This window comes from Mesoplodon bidens (assembly GCF_964165515.1).
Source record: "Mesoplodon bidens genome assembly, chromosome: 9".
NCBI lineage: Eukaryota > Metazoa > Chordata > Mammalia > Artiodactyla > Ziphiidae > Mesoplodon > Mesoplodon bidens.
The window spans coordinates 48589052-48605846 of NC_138166.1; the positions used below are offsets into that span (position 1 = coordinate 48589052).

General features: G+C 42.8%; 2 protein-coding genes across 3 annotated transcripts in view; one reads left to right on the top strand and one right to left on the bottom strand.

Annotated features, from left to right (window-relative positions):
* Positions 1-491: 491 nt before the first annotated feature.
* PEG10 (paternally expressed 10) lies at positions 492-7579 on the bottom strand (the record flags this gene model as incomplete). The annotated part of the gene is made up of 2 exons (XM_081244401.1): positions 492-1962; positions 7488-7579. The coding sequence occupies 2 exons, from the start codon at positions 7577-7579 to the stop codon at positions 759-761; spliced, it is 1296 nt and encodes a 431-aa protein (XP_081100527.1). The 3' UTR covers positions 492-758.
* Positions 7580-8637: 1058 nt separating this feature from the next.
* Positions 8638-16795, top strand: part of SGCE (sarcoglycan epsilon) — a 68818-nt gene continuing 60660 nt past the window's right edge. The window contains exon 1 of one of the 2 annotated variants that reach the window (XM_081244299.1): positions 8638-8816. In XM_081244299.1, coding sequence (XP_081100425.1) covers positions 8708-8816 — 109 coding nt within the window. In that variant the 5' untranslated portion in view covers positions 8638-8707. The remainder of the gene's footprint in view (positions 8817-16795) is intronic. The other variant, XM_081244298.1, reaches the window with a different exon arrangement.

The window sequence follows — 16795 nt, forward strand, 5'->3', positions numbered from 1 at the left end:
TCCGTTGGGTGCGACGGTGGGAGTAATGAGCCCATCTTTCACGTTTCGGGCCACAAAATCTCGCAAAGCTGCCATTTCGGGTTCCGACAGTGAGTACACGTGTCCGCTGGGAATACTGTGTGCTCCAGGGATCATTTCTATGTTACGGTCAACCAGACGGTGGTCTGGGTAGACGTTTTCATCTACTGGAGTGTACACATTCTGGACGTAGTAATACCTCACGGGTTGGTAAACTCTGTATCCTTCCACCGGGTAATAGAATGACGGTTGTGCTGGTGGTGGGAGCGTGGGTGGTATCGGAGAGTACATCCGGCAATGGTATCGGCAATATTCGGAATCGAAGACGATCGATCGGGTGCTCCACGTGATGTTGGGATCGTGTGTGCTCAGCCAGCGCACCCCTAGGACGATGGGGAAGAACGGAGACTGAGTCACATCGAATGACAGCACCTCACGGTGATCTCCCAAGTCGACGATCAGGTCGTGCGTTTCGTGAACAACTGGGCCCGATGCTATGGGACGTCCATCAATCGCTTCTACAAGTATTGGCCAGTCCTTGACTCTCAGAGGAATGCCATTCTGGGCAACGTATTCGTGATCAATGAAGTTGCCCGAAGCACCAGAATCGATCATGGCTCGGACAAACAGGGTGTGTCTGCCCGGAAGATGAATCTGGAGCATCACTTGCAAGTGTGGTGATGAAGCAGCATCATCTTGTGGGGACCTTATTAATTCCGGCCCGGTCGCTGAAGGTCCCTCTACAGCGGGGCCGGGGAGTTTCCCGCCGGCGAAGCCTTCGAGGCCTTGGCAGGACAGTTGTCGGCGTAGTGACCTCCATTCCCACAGTAGAGGCACAGGTTCAGCTTTCGGCGTCTTTCTTTTTCTTCCTGGGTCAGGCGCATGCGGGCACCTCCCACGGGCTCGGTCGGATCTACCTGGTGGTGGCTGTTGACGTGAGGCATCACCAGCACACGTGGCGGGGAGCGCGGCTTGCGGGCGGCAGCTGCCCGGGCCAGCCTTCTCTCGATGTGGATGCACTGGCCGATCAGTGCGGACAGCGACTTGGCGACTTCGAGGCGCGACAGCTCCGCCTGAATGTGGTCGCTGAGGCCCTCGTGGTACTGGTCAATCAAGGCAGGCTCGTTCCAATCCAGGTCCTGTGCGATCATCTGGAAAGCGTTGGAATAGTCGATGACTGACCCCATGCCTTGGCGCAGACGTCTGATCTTGCGTTTGGCAGCCTCGCGCCGCTGAGGGTCTTCAAAGACATGCTTCATTTCGGTCATGAAGGCTGGGTAGTTGTGCATCAGGTAGTGTGATCGCTCTAGCTTGGCGGAGGCCCAGCGGGCAGCACGGCCGGTCATCATGCTTGTCACGAAGCAGACGCGCACGCGATCAACAGAGAAATCTCTGGTGCTCTTTTCCATGAAGAGCTGGCACTGGGCCATGAAAGGCACCAGCATGTCTGGGTTGCCGTCAAACTTCTCGGGAAGGTCTTCTGGGCTCTCTTCCTCGATCGGAGTGGCTGGGGCAGCAGCGGCTGCAGCTCCGCAGAGCTCAATGTCATCTTCCTCCTCCTCAGGGGCGGGCTCCACCTGCTCGCGGAGGGAGGTGTTCTCCTCTGTGAGTTTCTGTACCTGGTTCTGCAGGTTGTTGTTCTCCTCGGACTGCTTCATGACCTTCTCTCTGAGGTTGTTGATCTCTTCAGAGAGATCCTCCCGCCTTCGTTCGGCCAGGTTGGGGTTGTACTGGCCCCTTTGGCCACTGCAGGGGGAGTTGGAGGGGGAGGCAGGATCGTTGGGGGGAGGAGGAGGAGGAGGAGGTGGGCAGTCGGGCCCCAGGGTGAGAGGTGGGGTGGGAGGAGACCTCCCAGGTGTAGCTTCACTCCGGTGGGGATGGAGGCCTGGATCCTGGCCTCCTCTTCCACCCTTTCGCCTTTTGGTTTTCAGAAGCTTTTTGTTTCTGTAAGTGAAGATAAAAGCGTAAATTCAACATATGCATTTAAAGCACCACAATACAAAAAAGATTTTATCATTTAAAGTATCTACTAAAGTACTCTAAACACATGACTATTTAAAGCATCTCTTTGTTCTGCTTGCTCACATCAATAGTTAATAAACAGACAAAAGCCCTGCAAAAAAGATATTAATCAGTAGGACAGTAGATAATGAAAAGCATCCTACTTTTTGATGTCCAAATGACTTTTTCCTCCTCAAGAACCACCTGTTCATCATGATTCAACAATACACAACTGTATCAACAGCACTATGACCTTTACTGACTAATAAAGAATGAGGAGACACTCCAAACAAGAAGTTTTATAAGGAGAAAGCAGAGCAAGAAACTTTCAAGCAAAGATTGATAGTGGAAAACTACACAAAATAAAGTCAAAATTATAACTGTTTATTATTAGAGAAGTTACCTGAAAAGTTGCTACTATTCCAGCCAATAGAAAACCAAGAAAAAGAAGTGGGGGGGGTGAGTTAAAAATCACAGTGCCTGTATTCATCATCCTGGGGGGAGAGGGGCACTCTGGCCCACTGTCGTGACCCTGATCCACCTCTACAGAGAAGGCAACTAGTCATCAAAACAAACAACTGCCATCAAACCAGTGGGATTGTCTAAATTACTTTTCAGACTATAATTTGATTTCCCAAAGAGAATTCCCTTTGGGACAGAAATGGCAATGAGTAGCAACCTGTGTAATATCAGTTTCCCTCCTTATTATGCAGTCAATCAACAAATATTAATTGACGTCTCCTAGGAGTAGCTGGGCTATAAAATGGGACATTCCAAGAAGCCCAATAATAGTATACCTCAAACTTATAATAAGGATTTAATTAAATAATGCAGGTAAAGCACATAGTGAGTATTCAATAACTGTTAGCTGATATTAATAAAGTTATTAATAAAGAACAGAAACTTTAAATTTCTGTGTAATGAGGCTGCGATTAAAACAGGGAGGGGCTGCAACTATGGCAACCTGGGTATGCACATCCCACTAAAGATACTAATTTTTTTTTTTTAAATACTCTGTTGGTCAGACAAATCCAGGGCCTCATTAGACTTGCAGGTCACCAGTGTGCAATCCCAGGTTTTTAAACAAGGTTTGTCAATACATCCCCACCCAAAAGTTTATAACTGAGAGTGGGATGGGTCACTCCTAGTGTGGTGAGTGACTGTATGTGTGTGGGGGGGGAGGGGACAGGGGGGTTAAATGTCCTAATTATGGGTAGGGTGACAATAAATCACACATATAATAAATCAGCACACAGGGCCTGATTATTTTCTGGAAATAGGGTTAAATTCATTTCGAGTAATTATTTTAACACTTTGATGATTTTTTTAACAGGCATCAAATTCTCATATTTGGAAAACTGTAGGAAAGTGCTCAAAAGTTTAAAAATATAATATGTAAAGCAGGCAGACTGCCTATTCACTACATTTTAACTTGGCAGTCCTGGTCACCTGTTCCTCTCTGACCCATCAAGGTAAAAAATGGACACCAAATTAATTATGTAAAATAAAGCCACAAAGATAAACGTGTTATTTCAGAGAAGTTAGGTGAAAAATAGCTAATATTTCAACCAATAGTGTACAAGGGAAAAAAAAAAAAGGTGATGGTAATCAAACGTGATGCCTGGCTGTAGAGAAATACCCCTTCCTCCTTCCTTCCTAAGACCCCTCCTCATTCTTCAGGCCCCTCCCCTGCGCCAGCCCTGCCATCCACAGCCATTTTCCCTTATGCCCTGGACTGTGGGTATGGCCTCGTCAAGGAGTGACTATACAGCAAGTAGAGTCCTTAAGGGACAGAATTACTGTGCCATTTTAATAGTTTCAAATGCTACTTAATTACTTTAATAGCTTAGGTTATGGAAACAACTAATAGTTGACATGCAAGATAAAATCTTCAAGTTTAGAAAAAAAATCAGAAGATGTAATTAACACATCATAGCCTGTGACATTGTTTCATTTCCAGCTGCTTAAAGACAATTATATTGGTGACACTCAGAGTATGAGGTCACAAAATAATGCAATTTTTATTAATTAAACTTAAGAGTTTTAATGTCCCATTAAAAAGCAACTAATAAGCGCAGGTCAGGTGACTCAGGTGTCACTTCTGTCATCAAGACACTAATACTTAAAAACTTAGAGACAAGACTTCTGAAAAGGCATTCACAGCATGGCCTGGAGCAGCGTGACCCAGGTCAGGAAGGTTAACAACCTATATGTCAATCACAGTCACTGGGGTGGGCTTTAATGAGGCCCAGGTCTGATGGTTTTCACATCTGCAAGACATGATAGGAGAGAAATAACAGTACATTAGGAAATCAGCAAACAATCACTGTATTGTTTATGGAAACAGAAAATCAATAAGAGTTTAAAATTCAAATGCTTTTGGTGACAGGAAGGAAATATAAAGGTGAGAAGAGACTGGAGATAAGAAAACAGGAAGGGGCTGCAACTATTTAACTTGGGGATGCATACCCCACCCCCCCAACTTTTAATTCTTGTAAAATTTTTAAATACAGTGCCAGTCAAACAAATTCAGGGCCTTTTTTAACCTAGGAGATCACCAGTTTGAGGCCCTTAACTTTTACCAATATCAGGCCTAAGGTCTACACCCCCGGGGTTTGTAATTTTGGGGTGGGACCCTAAGTCCTAAAAGAGTTAACTGCCCAGAACAGAGTCGTTTAACCATTAAAAGTGATAGGGCAGTGGGCAGGCAAGTCAACAATGTAAGTAAAGTTTACAAATGTTTAAACAGCAATTGGAGCACCAGTTAACATGGGAACAGGAGAACGGTAACTTGACTTGAATATAGGACTACGGCTCCTTAAACACCCCCTTAGTAGGGGCTGGACTGGGGAGGTGGGTCAAGGGGCCCCGTGCCTAAAACCTGGAAGGACACACAGCATAAAGCTAAGTTCCCTGGGTCAGATGCCACCTTTACACACGAAAAAGAGTTCAGTATTACTCTGTTTAAGAAGTAAAGACATTTGCTTCATCTTTGACTCTTCACAATGACTTTTGAAACTTTCTATCCCCCGCAACCCCCCTACAAACACACCAAAGTGCAAAAGTAGCCAAAACCCGCCATACATTAAACATCGCACTAGTAAATGACACTTCATTAAACAGTGCTTAATTGTTTTACATTTGCAAACATCCACATTTCTTTTTGAGAGCTATGAGTACTATTTGCGAAATGCAAATTCTAATAATATGCACATTTTTCAAACCATTGTTTTGAACCTCTTTAAAATGCAGACACAAATTCTGAAGAGAAGAGGGGTCAGGGTAGCAAGGTGGGTAAAAGGGGCCTGGGGACTTACTGGAAGGTAATTATGATTAGCACATGTTATCCATAGATTGTATACTTGTTGGGGGCTGGGGGGAGGGGTGATTGGTGGGGTGTGACAGGTTTTTGGGTGCTGCTAAATGCCCCTGTAACAGTCCTGGCTCATGGTTCCTAACATATGGAACCAGGTTTTAAAATTTCTTCATTTAGTTAGAAACATAAATAGCGGATTGGCAGTTAGCTATTTGTTTGTTTTATATAGATATTTTTAAATGCCAGCTAAAACCTTCAATCTATATTTTCTCATGTAACCACTTTGTTACGTTACACAAATTTTAAATGACAATTATGTACCATTAAATAATCCACTTGCCCCAAATTTAAATAATTAGCTTTTGCTTTTTAGTTTATAAAAAAGCTAATTATTTTGAGTGTTTTGAATTAATTTAGCTGCTCTGAATTATAATTACTGCTTACATTATTGGAGCTTAAAAATTTTTTTTTCTTTTTCTGTTTTAAAGATCCTGTTGAATGAGAGAGAGATAAGGCAAGCAATGTCTTGGACAACCCAGGACAGCAAAACACCATAGGAAATAGCCAGGAGCAAAAAACCAGAAAACAACTGCAGACACCAAGGAAGACACTGAATAAACCAGTTTACTCTGGTCATTTAACACTTATTTGTGCCTATAATGTGTCAGGCACAATTATGTAGGCAAGTTAGCCAGGGCTAATCCCCTAAAATTCCAAGAAAAAAATCCAGATAAACACCTCATCCTTGCTCAGAGGCCAAGCCAGTAGCACCAACAAAGTCACTTAAAACTCCTGTGAAACAAAAGTTCAAGTTGTTCTTTATTTTGTAGCCACCAAAGCATCTGATTCCAGTAGGTCCCACCACAAAGGTCCACTAGTGTGTCAAAAAAAACTTGAGTTTTTTAGCTTTAAAAAATTAAAATTTTAATTTAAAATTTAATGATGTTAGAAGTATTTAAAATATTTTATTTTTCATTTGAAGTAAAAACATTTAACTAGATTGCCTTTAGAGGCGCCAGCCACGTCAGCTTAGAAGCACCCTTCATAAGCCACTATCAGGAGTTTAAATTGTGGGATTATGTTATTTAACATATGCAAAGTGCTTATTAATGCCATGTATAATTACTATTGTTGTTAATTGTTCTTATTTATTATTCTTATATTTATTAGACACTGGTGGATAAAAAGCAAAACCAGCGCAGAAGAGAAACCGCAGCGGCGAAACCGCAGGAGAGCTGGGCTGTGCAGCCAGGCGCAGGCAGCGAAGACGCAGGCGCAAAGGAAAGGTACCTGATGGGAGGGGTGGGGGGCTCACACTGCGCAGGCGCAGGTGGGCCCTGGGGAGGTGGGGCCATAGGCCAGCCCAGAAGAGGCTGGTTCACGGCGGGGCCAAGTTTTGAGAGGTGCGGTCTGGAGGAGCCACTCCAGAGAAGGGGGGCTCAGAGGGAGGAGGGGTCTAGGGGAACGGCCTCAGAGGAGGTGGGGTCTAGAGGAACCGCCTCAGAGGAGGAGGGCTCGGGGAGACGCGGGGTCTGGGGAGGCAGGGTCTAGAAGGCGCGCTCTGGGAAGGCGCGCCGCAGAGGAGGCGCGCTCTGAGTAGGTGCTGGGAGGTGCTAAGCCTGTTCCGAGGAGATACTGCAGAGAAGGCGCGCTAGGATGGGCGGGGCAGGTCTGAGACTGGCTGCATGCCTCTCCCAGGATTCCCCCCTCCCCAAGCCCCTCCCACCAGCCTCCAACAAGCAGATTCATTTCATGCAACAAGAGCAATCACCCCCAGATCCAATCCCCCCACCACCACCCCGCACCTTCCAAGACTAAGCAAACCAACAGTTTCCACAAACTGTTGCTGGACGCCAGTTCGCGCCACCACTACAACTATAGAACCACTTCATCAAGCGCAACTAGGCAAGGCAGCCCGCTCCGCCACCACCAAAAGATTTTTTACGCTCAAGTCAGCGCCCTTCCACTCCACTGCCATAGCAGGAATGGTGTGGGCAGAATGTTAAACACTGATTTTTGCCCAGGGCTCCATTTTGTCTAACAGCACCATCATGCAGAGAACCGTCCTGTAGAAAAACATAGTGGGAGCCATTCCAAAAGGTGTGTAAGAGACAAAGGGTGGGGTTCCTCCAAGAAGACAGAGTAATCTTACTCTTCAGTTCGTGTGCGCTTCAGCTGGTTTCTTTGTAGCGCAAAACAGTGCAGCTTGTGTACCTCTGCAGCTGTTACTACTTTGTAGCGCATTTTAGGTGTAAATTGTTCCGCAGCTCATGTACCTCTGCGGTTCCTGTGTCTTGCAGAGCAATGAAGCGCTGTTGTTGTGCTAATCGTTATCATTTTTGTAGCGCTGATCTTCTACAGCTCAGATTTTGTAGCGCATTTAGAGCGCAAATCAGTCATCAGTCTGCGGCTCACATATCGTTGAAGTTCATACTGGTTTTAGCGCAAAGAAGCATCCATCAGTCTGTAGCGCATCGAAGCGCCCATCCGTCCGTAGCGCATTTGAAGCGCTCATCAGTTTGTAGCGCATCTGAAGCGCTCATCAGTTTGTAGCGCATTTGAAGCGCCAATTAGTTAGTAGTGCATATCACTTTGCAGCGCATTTGCAAATTGGTCTGTAGCTCATGTCCGTCTGCAGCTCATGTTTGTCCGCAGCTCATATGTGTCTACAGTCCGTATCTGGACTTAGGTTCTGGAAATCAAAGCCCTGAAGGCTAGGTTTCTCCACGCAGTTTTGGGGCACAGCCAGTGAAGGCGTGACAAGGTGTGCGTGGAGACATTCCGGGCGCTACTCCATCTCCCGCAGCTTCCGATAAGAAGGGGGAATGAATGTGATCTTAAAAAAAAAGAAACATCCTCACCGCATACTCACCACGCGAGGACTCCTCTGCGAAGACACCAAGGACGGGGTCCCACACCTGTGCCAGGCGTGGGCTCCGCTGGGTGCTCGGCAGCCCGGAGTGGCTCCGGACGCGAGCCCGCTCAGCGGACCTTTCACGAGGCTCGGTGGTCCCTCTTCGCTGGTCTCCTCAGGTCGTAGTCAGGTTTCTTCGACACACACCAACCGAAGTTGAAGCGCGTGTACCGAGAGCGCCGACTGGGAGCCTTATATAGGCTGAACCGAGGAGGGGGGCGCCAAATCCCAGCGTGCTCCGCGGGCTAGGGGGCGGAGGGGGGAGCGGGGGCGGAGGGGGTGGGGGATGGGGGAGATGGGGGTGGGGGCGATGGCCACGCTACACTGGCCCGCCGCTAGAGGGAGCACGGGATTAAGGAGGGGGTGCAGGATGCTGATGCTGAACTGGCCAAGCTGGGAGGAAAGAAGAAAGGGAGGGGAGTGGAGAATCGAGGACGGCTGGCCTAGGCAGGCCAAGAATGCAATTGCCCTGGTGGTGGGAGCTGGGAGACCCTTGTGCTTGGACGGGACAGTGTCGGGGGACACGCAGGATGAGCCCCGCGACCACTGGCACCTTCTTGCTGACAGGTTAGTGGCCCGCGCGCAACGGGAGGTCCTGGGGCCAACAGGCCACCGCTTCCCCATCCCCCGCCCGGGTTTTGGGTACCCGGGTGCATTTTCTGGGCATCAGCCCCTCTTGCTGCGGAATCCCCGGTGCATCCCTCCTCCAGGACGCCCCGCACCCCACTTCCCGGGCCCTGTGCGTCCCCTACCAGGCTTGACCCCTGGCCTTTTTTCTCCGCGCCCTCCCGCGGGCCCCTCCCTGCCCAGAGGCGCCGAAATTCCATCTCCAATTTCCATTCCCATTGCTCCCCCACCCCCACCCCCAGCAGTCCTGGTGGTGAACCTCTCCCGATCCCTGCCTCAAAGAGCTGGGGGTCGTTGACCATTTGCGGGGGGGGGGGTTGTGGCTTACCCCGCGAATGGGGCTGTGCGGCCCAGAGGCGCGCCGTAGGAAATGGGTGTCAAGCTGCGCCCCCCTCTACACAAACGCATCTTTTTTTTTCCTTTTCTTGAATCCGATCTGGAGAGAACACAAAAATGTGCATTTGAAACGCCTAATTCTCCCCTCTTTCTAAGCGAATTTCTCGGCGACGGAAATCTCATTTTTCTTAGGTTTTGCAGAGCAGCGAAAAGGAATCATGAAACGCTAGGAGCCAAACAGGGTGTTGAGGTCAGGGTTAACCTCGGCTGGGGGCCAGAGATGCTGCAAACAGAACGGTTTGCCCCACCAAGTGCACTATTTCGAGAAAGCAAAACAATTAGAAACAGCTGTGGATGCCTCCAGTGTAGTTGGCGGGCTTCGGAGGCACCCAGCTACGGCCTTGTGGTGGTGATTACGAGGTTTACGCAGAGACCTAGATCTCTTTGCAACATTACATTTTTATAAATCTTGTAGGGTGAATGAATACATTTAGTCACGGTTACCGCACGTTTAATCCTTTGAAGCGTGTTGCCGAGATTCGGCCGCAAGTATTTGTGTATATTTATACGTATAAGCATATATATTTTACGTTAGAGAAAATTGCAGTGAGTTACAAGAATTTAAAATACTGATGAAGGATGCTGGAAAAAAAGCCTTAACGGGGGTTTCCATTTAAGTGCCTCAGTGTTAACGCACTGAGAAAAGGGACAATCTGTTGATAATCTTAGTAAAAGAAGTTTAAAATGAAAAACCAGTTGCCTACAACTGAGTGAGGTTCCTGAAACACAGATGAGACACATTTGTATATAAAGGCTAAAACTGAGCATATTTCAGTAACATTGCTACAGATTATTTTATACATAGAGGATAGATAAGAATTTGACCCATTGTAGGAGGACAGATAAGAATTTGACCCATTGTAGATGATACGATGGCAGAGATCTCACTTAAAGCGAGCCTTTCTAGGAGTAAACAAAACTGTAGCACATTTATTGAGATTCTACTTTTTAATCAGAAATAAAATGTTGACTATCAGATATGTGAATGAATGAAGTGCAGATTCCCAACACTGAAAGATATTTTTCTAGGAAGTTGGGTGAACATAATTATACTGTTTAGAAGTGCCTAGTGCCTTTTATTTAATGTTTAGGATGTTCACTCTTTTCTTCAATGTAGAATAATTTCAGGATTTATTATGTATGCTAGAGTACTGTTCTGGTGACCACTGGACTGTCAAATTCTTAGCATTTTTAATCCAGGAAAGTTACTTCATCTACTTGTTTGTTAACTGATAGACATTCTTTTTTCTAAAAAATGAAATTAAAAAATAGTATAGGTGATAGAGAAAATTCAGGTTTAAAAATCTATCCCAAGACTTTTAAAGTTTGAACAAGTTTGAACCTATTTGAATTTTTATTTCAAAATGTTAGCCAGGATTTCTTTTGGCAGGGGGGTGTGAGAAAAGAAACAGCTTTAGTATTATCCTTATCATAATAAAAGTAATTCCTATTCATTGTACAAAATTTAGGGAAGAAAAACTCCAGAAAACTGGAAAAAAAATCAAGAAGAAAATCAAGATTACCTGTAATCTCTTCATCCTGCGATAACCCCAGTAAACATTATGGGCTGTACTTTATCTATGCATATATATGTGCCTAAATAATATACATTTTTCACAGAGTTGCACATGTATAATTTCTAAAAATTGAAAATGGGATCAAATTAATTTCCTCCATTTTTTCTCTTCAAGGAGCCTTAACTATCTAAATAACTTTAAATTTGCAGAGTTTTTTTAAAAGGAAATAGTATTACTTTTTCTAATTAAAATTTTAAATGAACAACATTAGTACGGAAATATTTAAAACCAAAGAATAGAGAGTTTCCTCTGATCTCACTATTGTAACATACACATAGTAATCATTTGGTATATTTCCTTGTGTTTTTTATTCTTCTACATATGAAATAATTTTTGCTCAGAAATAGATTTTGCTAAGGAAAAAACAAAATCAGTAGATAAGTAGTTTTGATAAAACTTTTTAATCTAAAGCAACAAAACAGTGTTAAACATAAAAACAAAAGTACAATGTTAATAGATAAATACTTGAGATAACATGTTACCTAAAACAACAAAACTGCATTTAAAACCACCCCCCAACTTAATAGACAGGAATTTAAAACACTTTCTTGACATTTGATATCATAAGTGAATTTTGGATTTTCTCAGATATTTGTTCCCATTGTTGTTTGTTCCTTACCCGTTTTGCACAAGATTACACGCAAAGCAAAAAGAGGTGCTAATGTGCATTATATACTTTATCAAATAATAACTGGGCATTGTATCTGAACATTTTAATCCATTTTTATGAGAATTTCCTGTGGATCTATGAAGCTGTTGATTTACCACCTGTATTTTAACTTCTAGTGTAGTGGGAAAATTGTATTTCAAAACAAAGTGGGATTTTCACTTGTCAAATAATAGCTAGAGTTTCTAATTGGACGTTTTATTTATTTAAGACAATTTTCCATGTATCTGTGAAGCTGTTGATTTGCCTTATATGTTTAGCTTAATTTCTTGGGTGGTGGGAAAATTGTATTCCAAAACAAAAAAGTTTAATTTTCACTTGTCAAATAATAACCGGACTTTCTAGTCGGACATTTTATCTATTTTAGATGACAATTTGCTGTGGCTCTATGAATCTGCTGATTTACCACATGCATTTGGCTTACCTTTTAGTATATTAGGAAAAATTTATTTCTAAGCAAAGTAAAATTTTCAGCTGTCCAATATTAACTGGACTTAGTACTTGATCATTTTATCCATTTATTATAAGAGTTTGCCATAAATCCAAAAACTGTTGATTTACCTCATATATTTAGTTTAAATTCTAGTATGGTGGACAAATTGTTTTTCTTAGCAAAGCAGAGTTTTCACTTGTCTCTCAGACATTGAAAATTAGCAAGGGACAGTGAGAAAACCGATGAGAGAAAAAAGTAGCACGTATCCAGTTTCTAGCACTGGTTTTCACTGATAAAAACCATGCTCCAAACAAAGTGTTGAAGCATTGAAGAAACCCTGACATGTTAAAAAATTCTCAATCAGATATTCAGATTGGTTGGGATTGTAATAAGTGCAGTATTTATGGATCATATTTTCTCCAAAATAACCAGCTACTTTGTTTCTTTTTCTTTTTTACTAACTGTCCACACTTACTCTATCTGATCCCTTTTCTTAAAACTTACCGTTAAGTCAGTTCTAAATACCCAAGTGTAAATTCTATTGTTGGTCTTATTTCCTACTCTTAGTGTAAAAAAGGACTCTAAGTGAATAGATGACATGGGTTTATGTGTCCGTTAGAGATTCTTGCTCTGGAGCTCTGTTTAAGTCCAGAGCTTCACAAAAATATTAACATTGTGATTTTTTTCTTTCTATCCTTTCCAATCCCTCCATCAGAGACAGAGAGACAGGCATGATAGGAAGACAGATAGACATGGGTAGACAGATAGACAGACGGACAAACATGGACAGATAGACACTTGGGCACACACATATGCATGACATCCAGGCTTTTTCTAAACTTTAGGATCCAGTTCTCCAGTTTGCTATCTCCCTGATTTCTAAAAATATTAAGCCAAAAGCACCAGTGCATAATTCAGAAAGGGCAGCTGGTGTTTCTAAAGATCAACAAGTATTTTTCAGGTTGGTAGAATCAGATAGAGTCTCAATGCTCTTAAAGTTGTTCCACATGAACTGCTTCTGAACTGCTTCCAAGCAAAATTCTGTCTAACTAAAATTTAGTTTTTTTAAACAATGTAACTATAGTAAAGACAGTATTGAATAAAAAACAATCTCCACCATCTGACACTAGAAGAAACATTTCCATTGATGTTCCTTCCCTTCTAGTCTTTGTTCCATGTGCATATATATTTTTACATGACTATAATTTTAATATGTGTAGATTTTTTACACTTTGCTTTGAAAGATAAGTGAATCTTGCTTTCAGCTAAGCATTTGTCAAGGCTTTAGAATGCTCCTGTGTGTGAGATGCTGTGTTAGACTAGCAGGATTGCTTTGTGAGCATGAGGCAGGCTGAACCAGTACCCACCAGGTGTGGGGTTTACGGGCTTTGGGTCTGGGAGCCGTCCCTAGTGAAGGATCACAAGCCTTTGCCCTGGGTCTTCTCTTTTTCAACATTTTTATGGATAACTGTGATGAAGATCTAAGATGCTTGCTTTAAAATCCATGGTTGACTTGAAAAAAGGTTTACTGTTACAAATAGATAACAGAATTTAGAGTTAACAAGGTTTAAGTAGGCTGTAGTGCTATTCAAAAATATATTTTATAGCAGTAAATGCATCATAATTCATTGGTGTGTAAGGAAGGAGGTGACTTTACATGGTGGCAGTTTTTGAGGAAAAGGACAGTTAGTATGAACTGGTGGCATAACGTGGCTACAAAATTATCAAATTTAGATTCCGATAATAGTGTAGTGTCCATATGTCACAAAAATTAACAGTACCCTGATCTAATTAACCACATCTGTAGTATTGTGTCCATTTCTGGCTGTCACGTTTAAAGAGAGACATTGACAAAGTAGACAACTTCCAGAACAGTCCGTGGGGATGGTGAGGGGTCTGGCAATCCTGTCATAGGAGGTATCCTCCAAGGGTCTGGAAATGTTTAGCTTGAAGACTAAAAGACATAAACTCTCTTCTGTCTGCTTCAGAAAGCACATCTAGCTGCAGTGGGTGAAAGGTAGAGATGGATTTCAACTTGAGACCTTTCTAACAGTGCAGCTCAGGAAGGGAATCAACTTAACACCTTTACTTGGTCTCTTATTTTAAAGTATCAGAAATATTTACCTTTCTTGTAATGGATATTTAATTTGAAGGCCATGATAACATTTTAGTGTAGGATAGCAAAGATACTTGTGATGGAAACATTTTATTTTTTCTGATCAACTATCTAAAAAGAATAGCCCTATGTGTTGCAGGTTGATTTCTTACAACTTGAAAATAGCTGCAACAGGACATTTTAACACATTCTTTCCTCCCTTCTCATTTCATTTCAAACATGAAAATCTGAGAAGTAAAGTTTTCCCCCCCTGCAAATTATCCTGGCTTTAACTTGCTTCCTAGAGTTGTTCCTTTCCTAGTGTTTCTTGCTTGCTGAGAACAGGCTTCTCAGGCAGAGTGGCTACAGATGCCTGGGGGGGCGCCCTGGCTTGGGGGAGTGGACCGCTGCTGGGCAGCTGAGACCTCAGCTGCTGGAGCCTCTTACTCAGGGGAAATGTGGAGCCATTCTCCCTTCTGCAGTCCCCGCCCCCCCTTATATGTCCTTGCAATACTTAACAGTTACAATTTTTAGCTTTTCAATAGAAAATAAAACCTTTCAATCAAAAGTAGCTGCTGCCCCTGTGCTCTTTTAACTTCTCTTCCTTTCAAGTTAGCCTCGTTTCTGACTGCCAGTCTTAGTGTTTCAAACACGTCTCGGGACAGATTTTTCTTTCCTCTCCATCTGCCTATTGATTGTTTATTTTGATTATAATCTCTAACTTTGAAAATGTGATTGCTCAAAATTAATTTGTAGAGTATGCACACAGGACCCCACTTCTAAGAACTGATAACCTGTAACACATCTGACTCCATAGCAACGATTTTTATGCCCCTGACCCTTGAAAACTAAGACTCTGATGAGAAATGTGAAGAAAGAAGAGAACATTCTTCAGTCATCTTTTTAAACCAACTTTTTCCTGCCTCTTTTACTCCTGCCTCTTCTCCCCACACCCAGAACTTTCTCCTCCACTCTAATTGTTAGGTCAGATATATGGGCAAGCTAACCCTGACTATGTGAAGTGTATTTTTAATGTTGAACAAGTTTCTCCTCTTCTTACTTTCTCTATCTTTTATAAAAGTGTCGTGCACTTTTGTGGGATAGTAGTAATACACCGGGCAACTTGTGATGGCTGGGTTCCCAGTTTTTGAAGATGCCACAGGCGTTCCTGAGCTAAGCTCATATTTCCGAGAGAGAAATGCTCAGCAATGAGCGTCTGGCTTGTCAGCGCTCACGCACCTGATCAGCGGGCGGCTACTTGCAATTCCTTGAATGCAATACTTGCTTCTCTGCTCCTGGGTTTGGGAAGCAAATGATCTCCAACGTTTAAAATTTAAAACTTCAAGAAGTTATCTTAGGAAATAAACAGGTAGCCTCGAAACATGAGTTGCTGTGCTTATTAATGTTATATTCTTGCAAAAATCAACATATTAGTAAAGCTGAAGTGCTGTTTTCTTCTTGGGCCACTTTGGTAAAATTCTTATTTTTCGTGTCTTCATCTAAGAATTTCTATGCACTCTTTATGCAATCCCGGTTTAAATGTGTCTTATCACTTAAAAAGCGCTCGTCTTTAGCACGTCTCATTTTCTACTTAATTGCCTTGGACTAATCAGATTTTTTAGACTAGCTCTTTGGCATTCTGTACCACGGGAATCGCCACGGCATCTGTTGTGACACGGAAGGCAGACTTTTTCTCTTCTGACAAATGAAGCCGCTCATTTCAAAAATGTTTAGGAGTTAGGCAGCTCCAGTGTAAATTCTTTCCCATTCTTTAGCTTTTCACTCATTCATCTGGTCACCACTTTGATTATTATGGAGATTTGGGGTTCACTGTGAATTTGAAAGAAGAGATCGCAGTTAATTTTCTAGAGCAGTTAAAGTGAAATATTTTAGTTCCTGATTTCTTCAGCAATAGACATAGAAGTAAAGTTGATTTTTTTATCTTGGAATGCAGAAGAAGAAAAAATTAGCCGCATGGTTTTTCTTTTTTTTTTTTTTTCTCCTTAGCAAATTGGTGTTTCTCACTGTGCGGTAAAATGTCAGTGGCTCTTCTGTCCTATGAAAGAGTTAATCAGTGTAGCACCTTTAACATGTTTCTTTTTTTTGTAGTTATAGAATTGATTCTAATGAAAGGCCAGTACTGCAGAAGTGGAAACAGAACAGGTTGCTACATGTGCTTATCAAAATTTGAAATGTATGCTATTTTTTGTCTAGCCATTTAAATTCTAGTTTAGTTTACAAATATACTCCTTTAAGTGATGAAAAATAAAAATATAAGGACCTTTATTGTAGGATTGATAGTAATAATGAAAAACTAGAAAAAAATTGGGTCATCTTCCTAACATACTTTTTTTATTCATTTATTTTTTGAGAATTGACTGGTTTTGAGACTGTGTTAGATGCTGGGGAATACACTTTCCCAGCCGTTAGGGAAGTTTTACATTAGCAGAGTTGACAAAGATTAATCAATTAATCACACATATAAATGTGCCCTCAGAACTATGATAAGTGCTACAAACACTAGTAGAATTTCTAAGCAGGGGATTTGGCCAGACAGGGGGGATTCAGGAAGGCTTCTCTGAGAAGGTACTCAGATCTGAAGGATGAGTAAACATTAAGTGAGGTGAAGAGGAAAGGTATATTTGAGGTCAAAGGAAGAGCTCTGTAGAGGCCCTGGGGCAGGTTGCCCTGGCAAACAGAAGGTGTTGGAAAAAGTCCAGTGATGTTGGAGCCGGGAGGGAAGGGGAACTA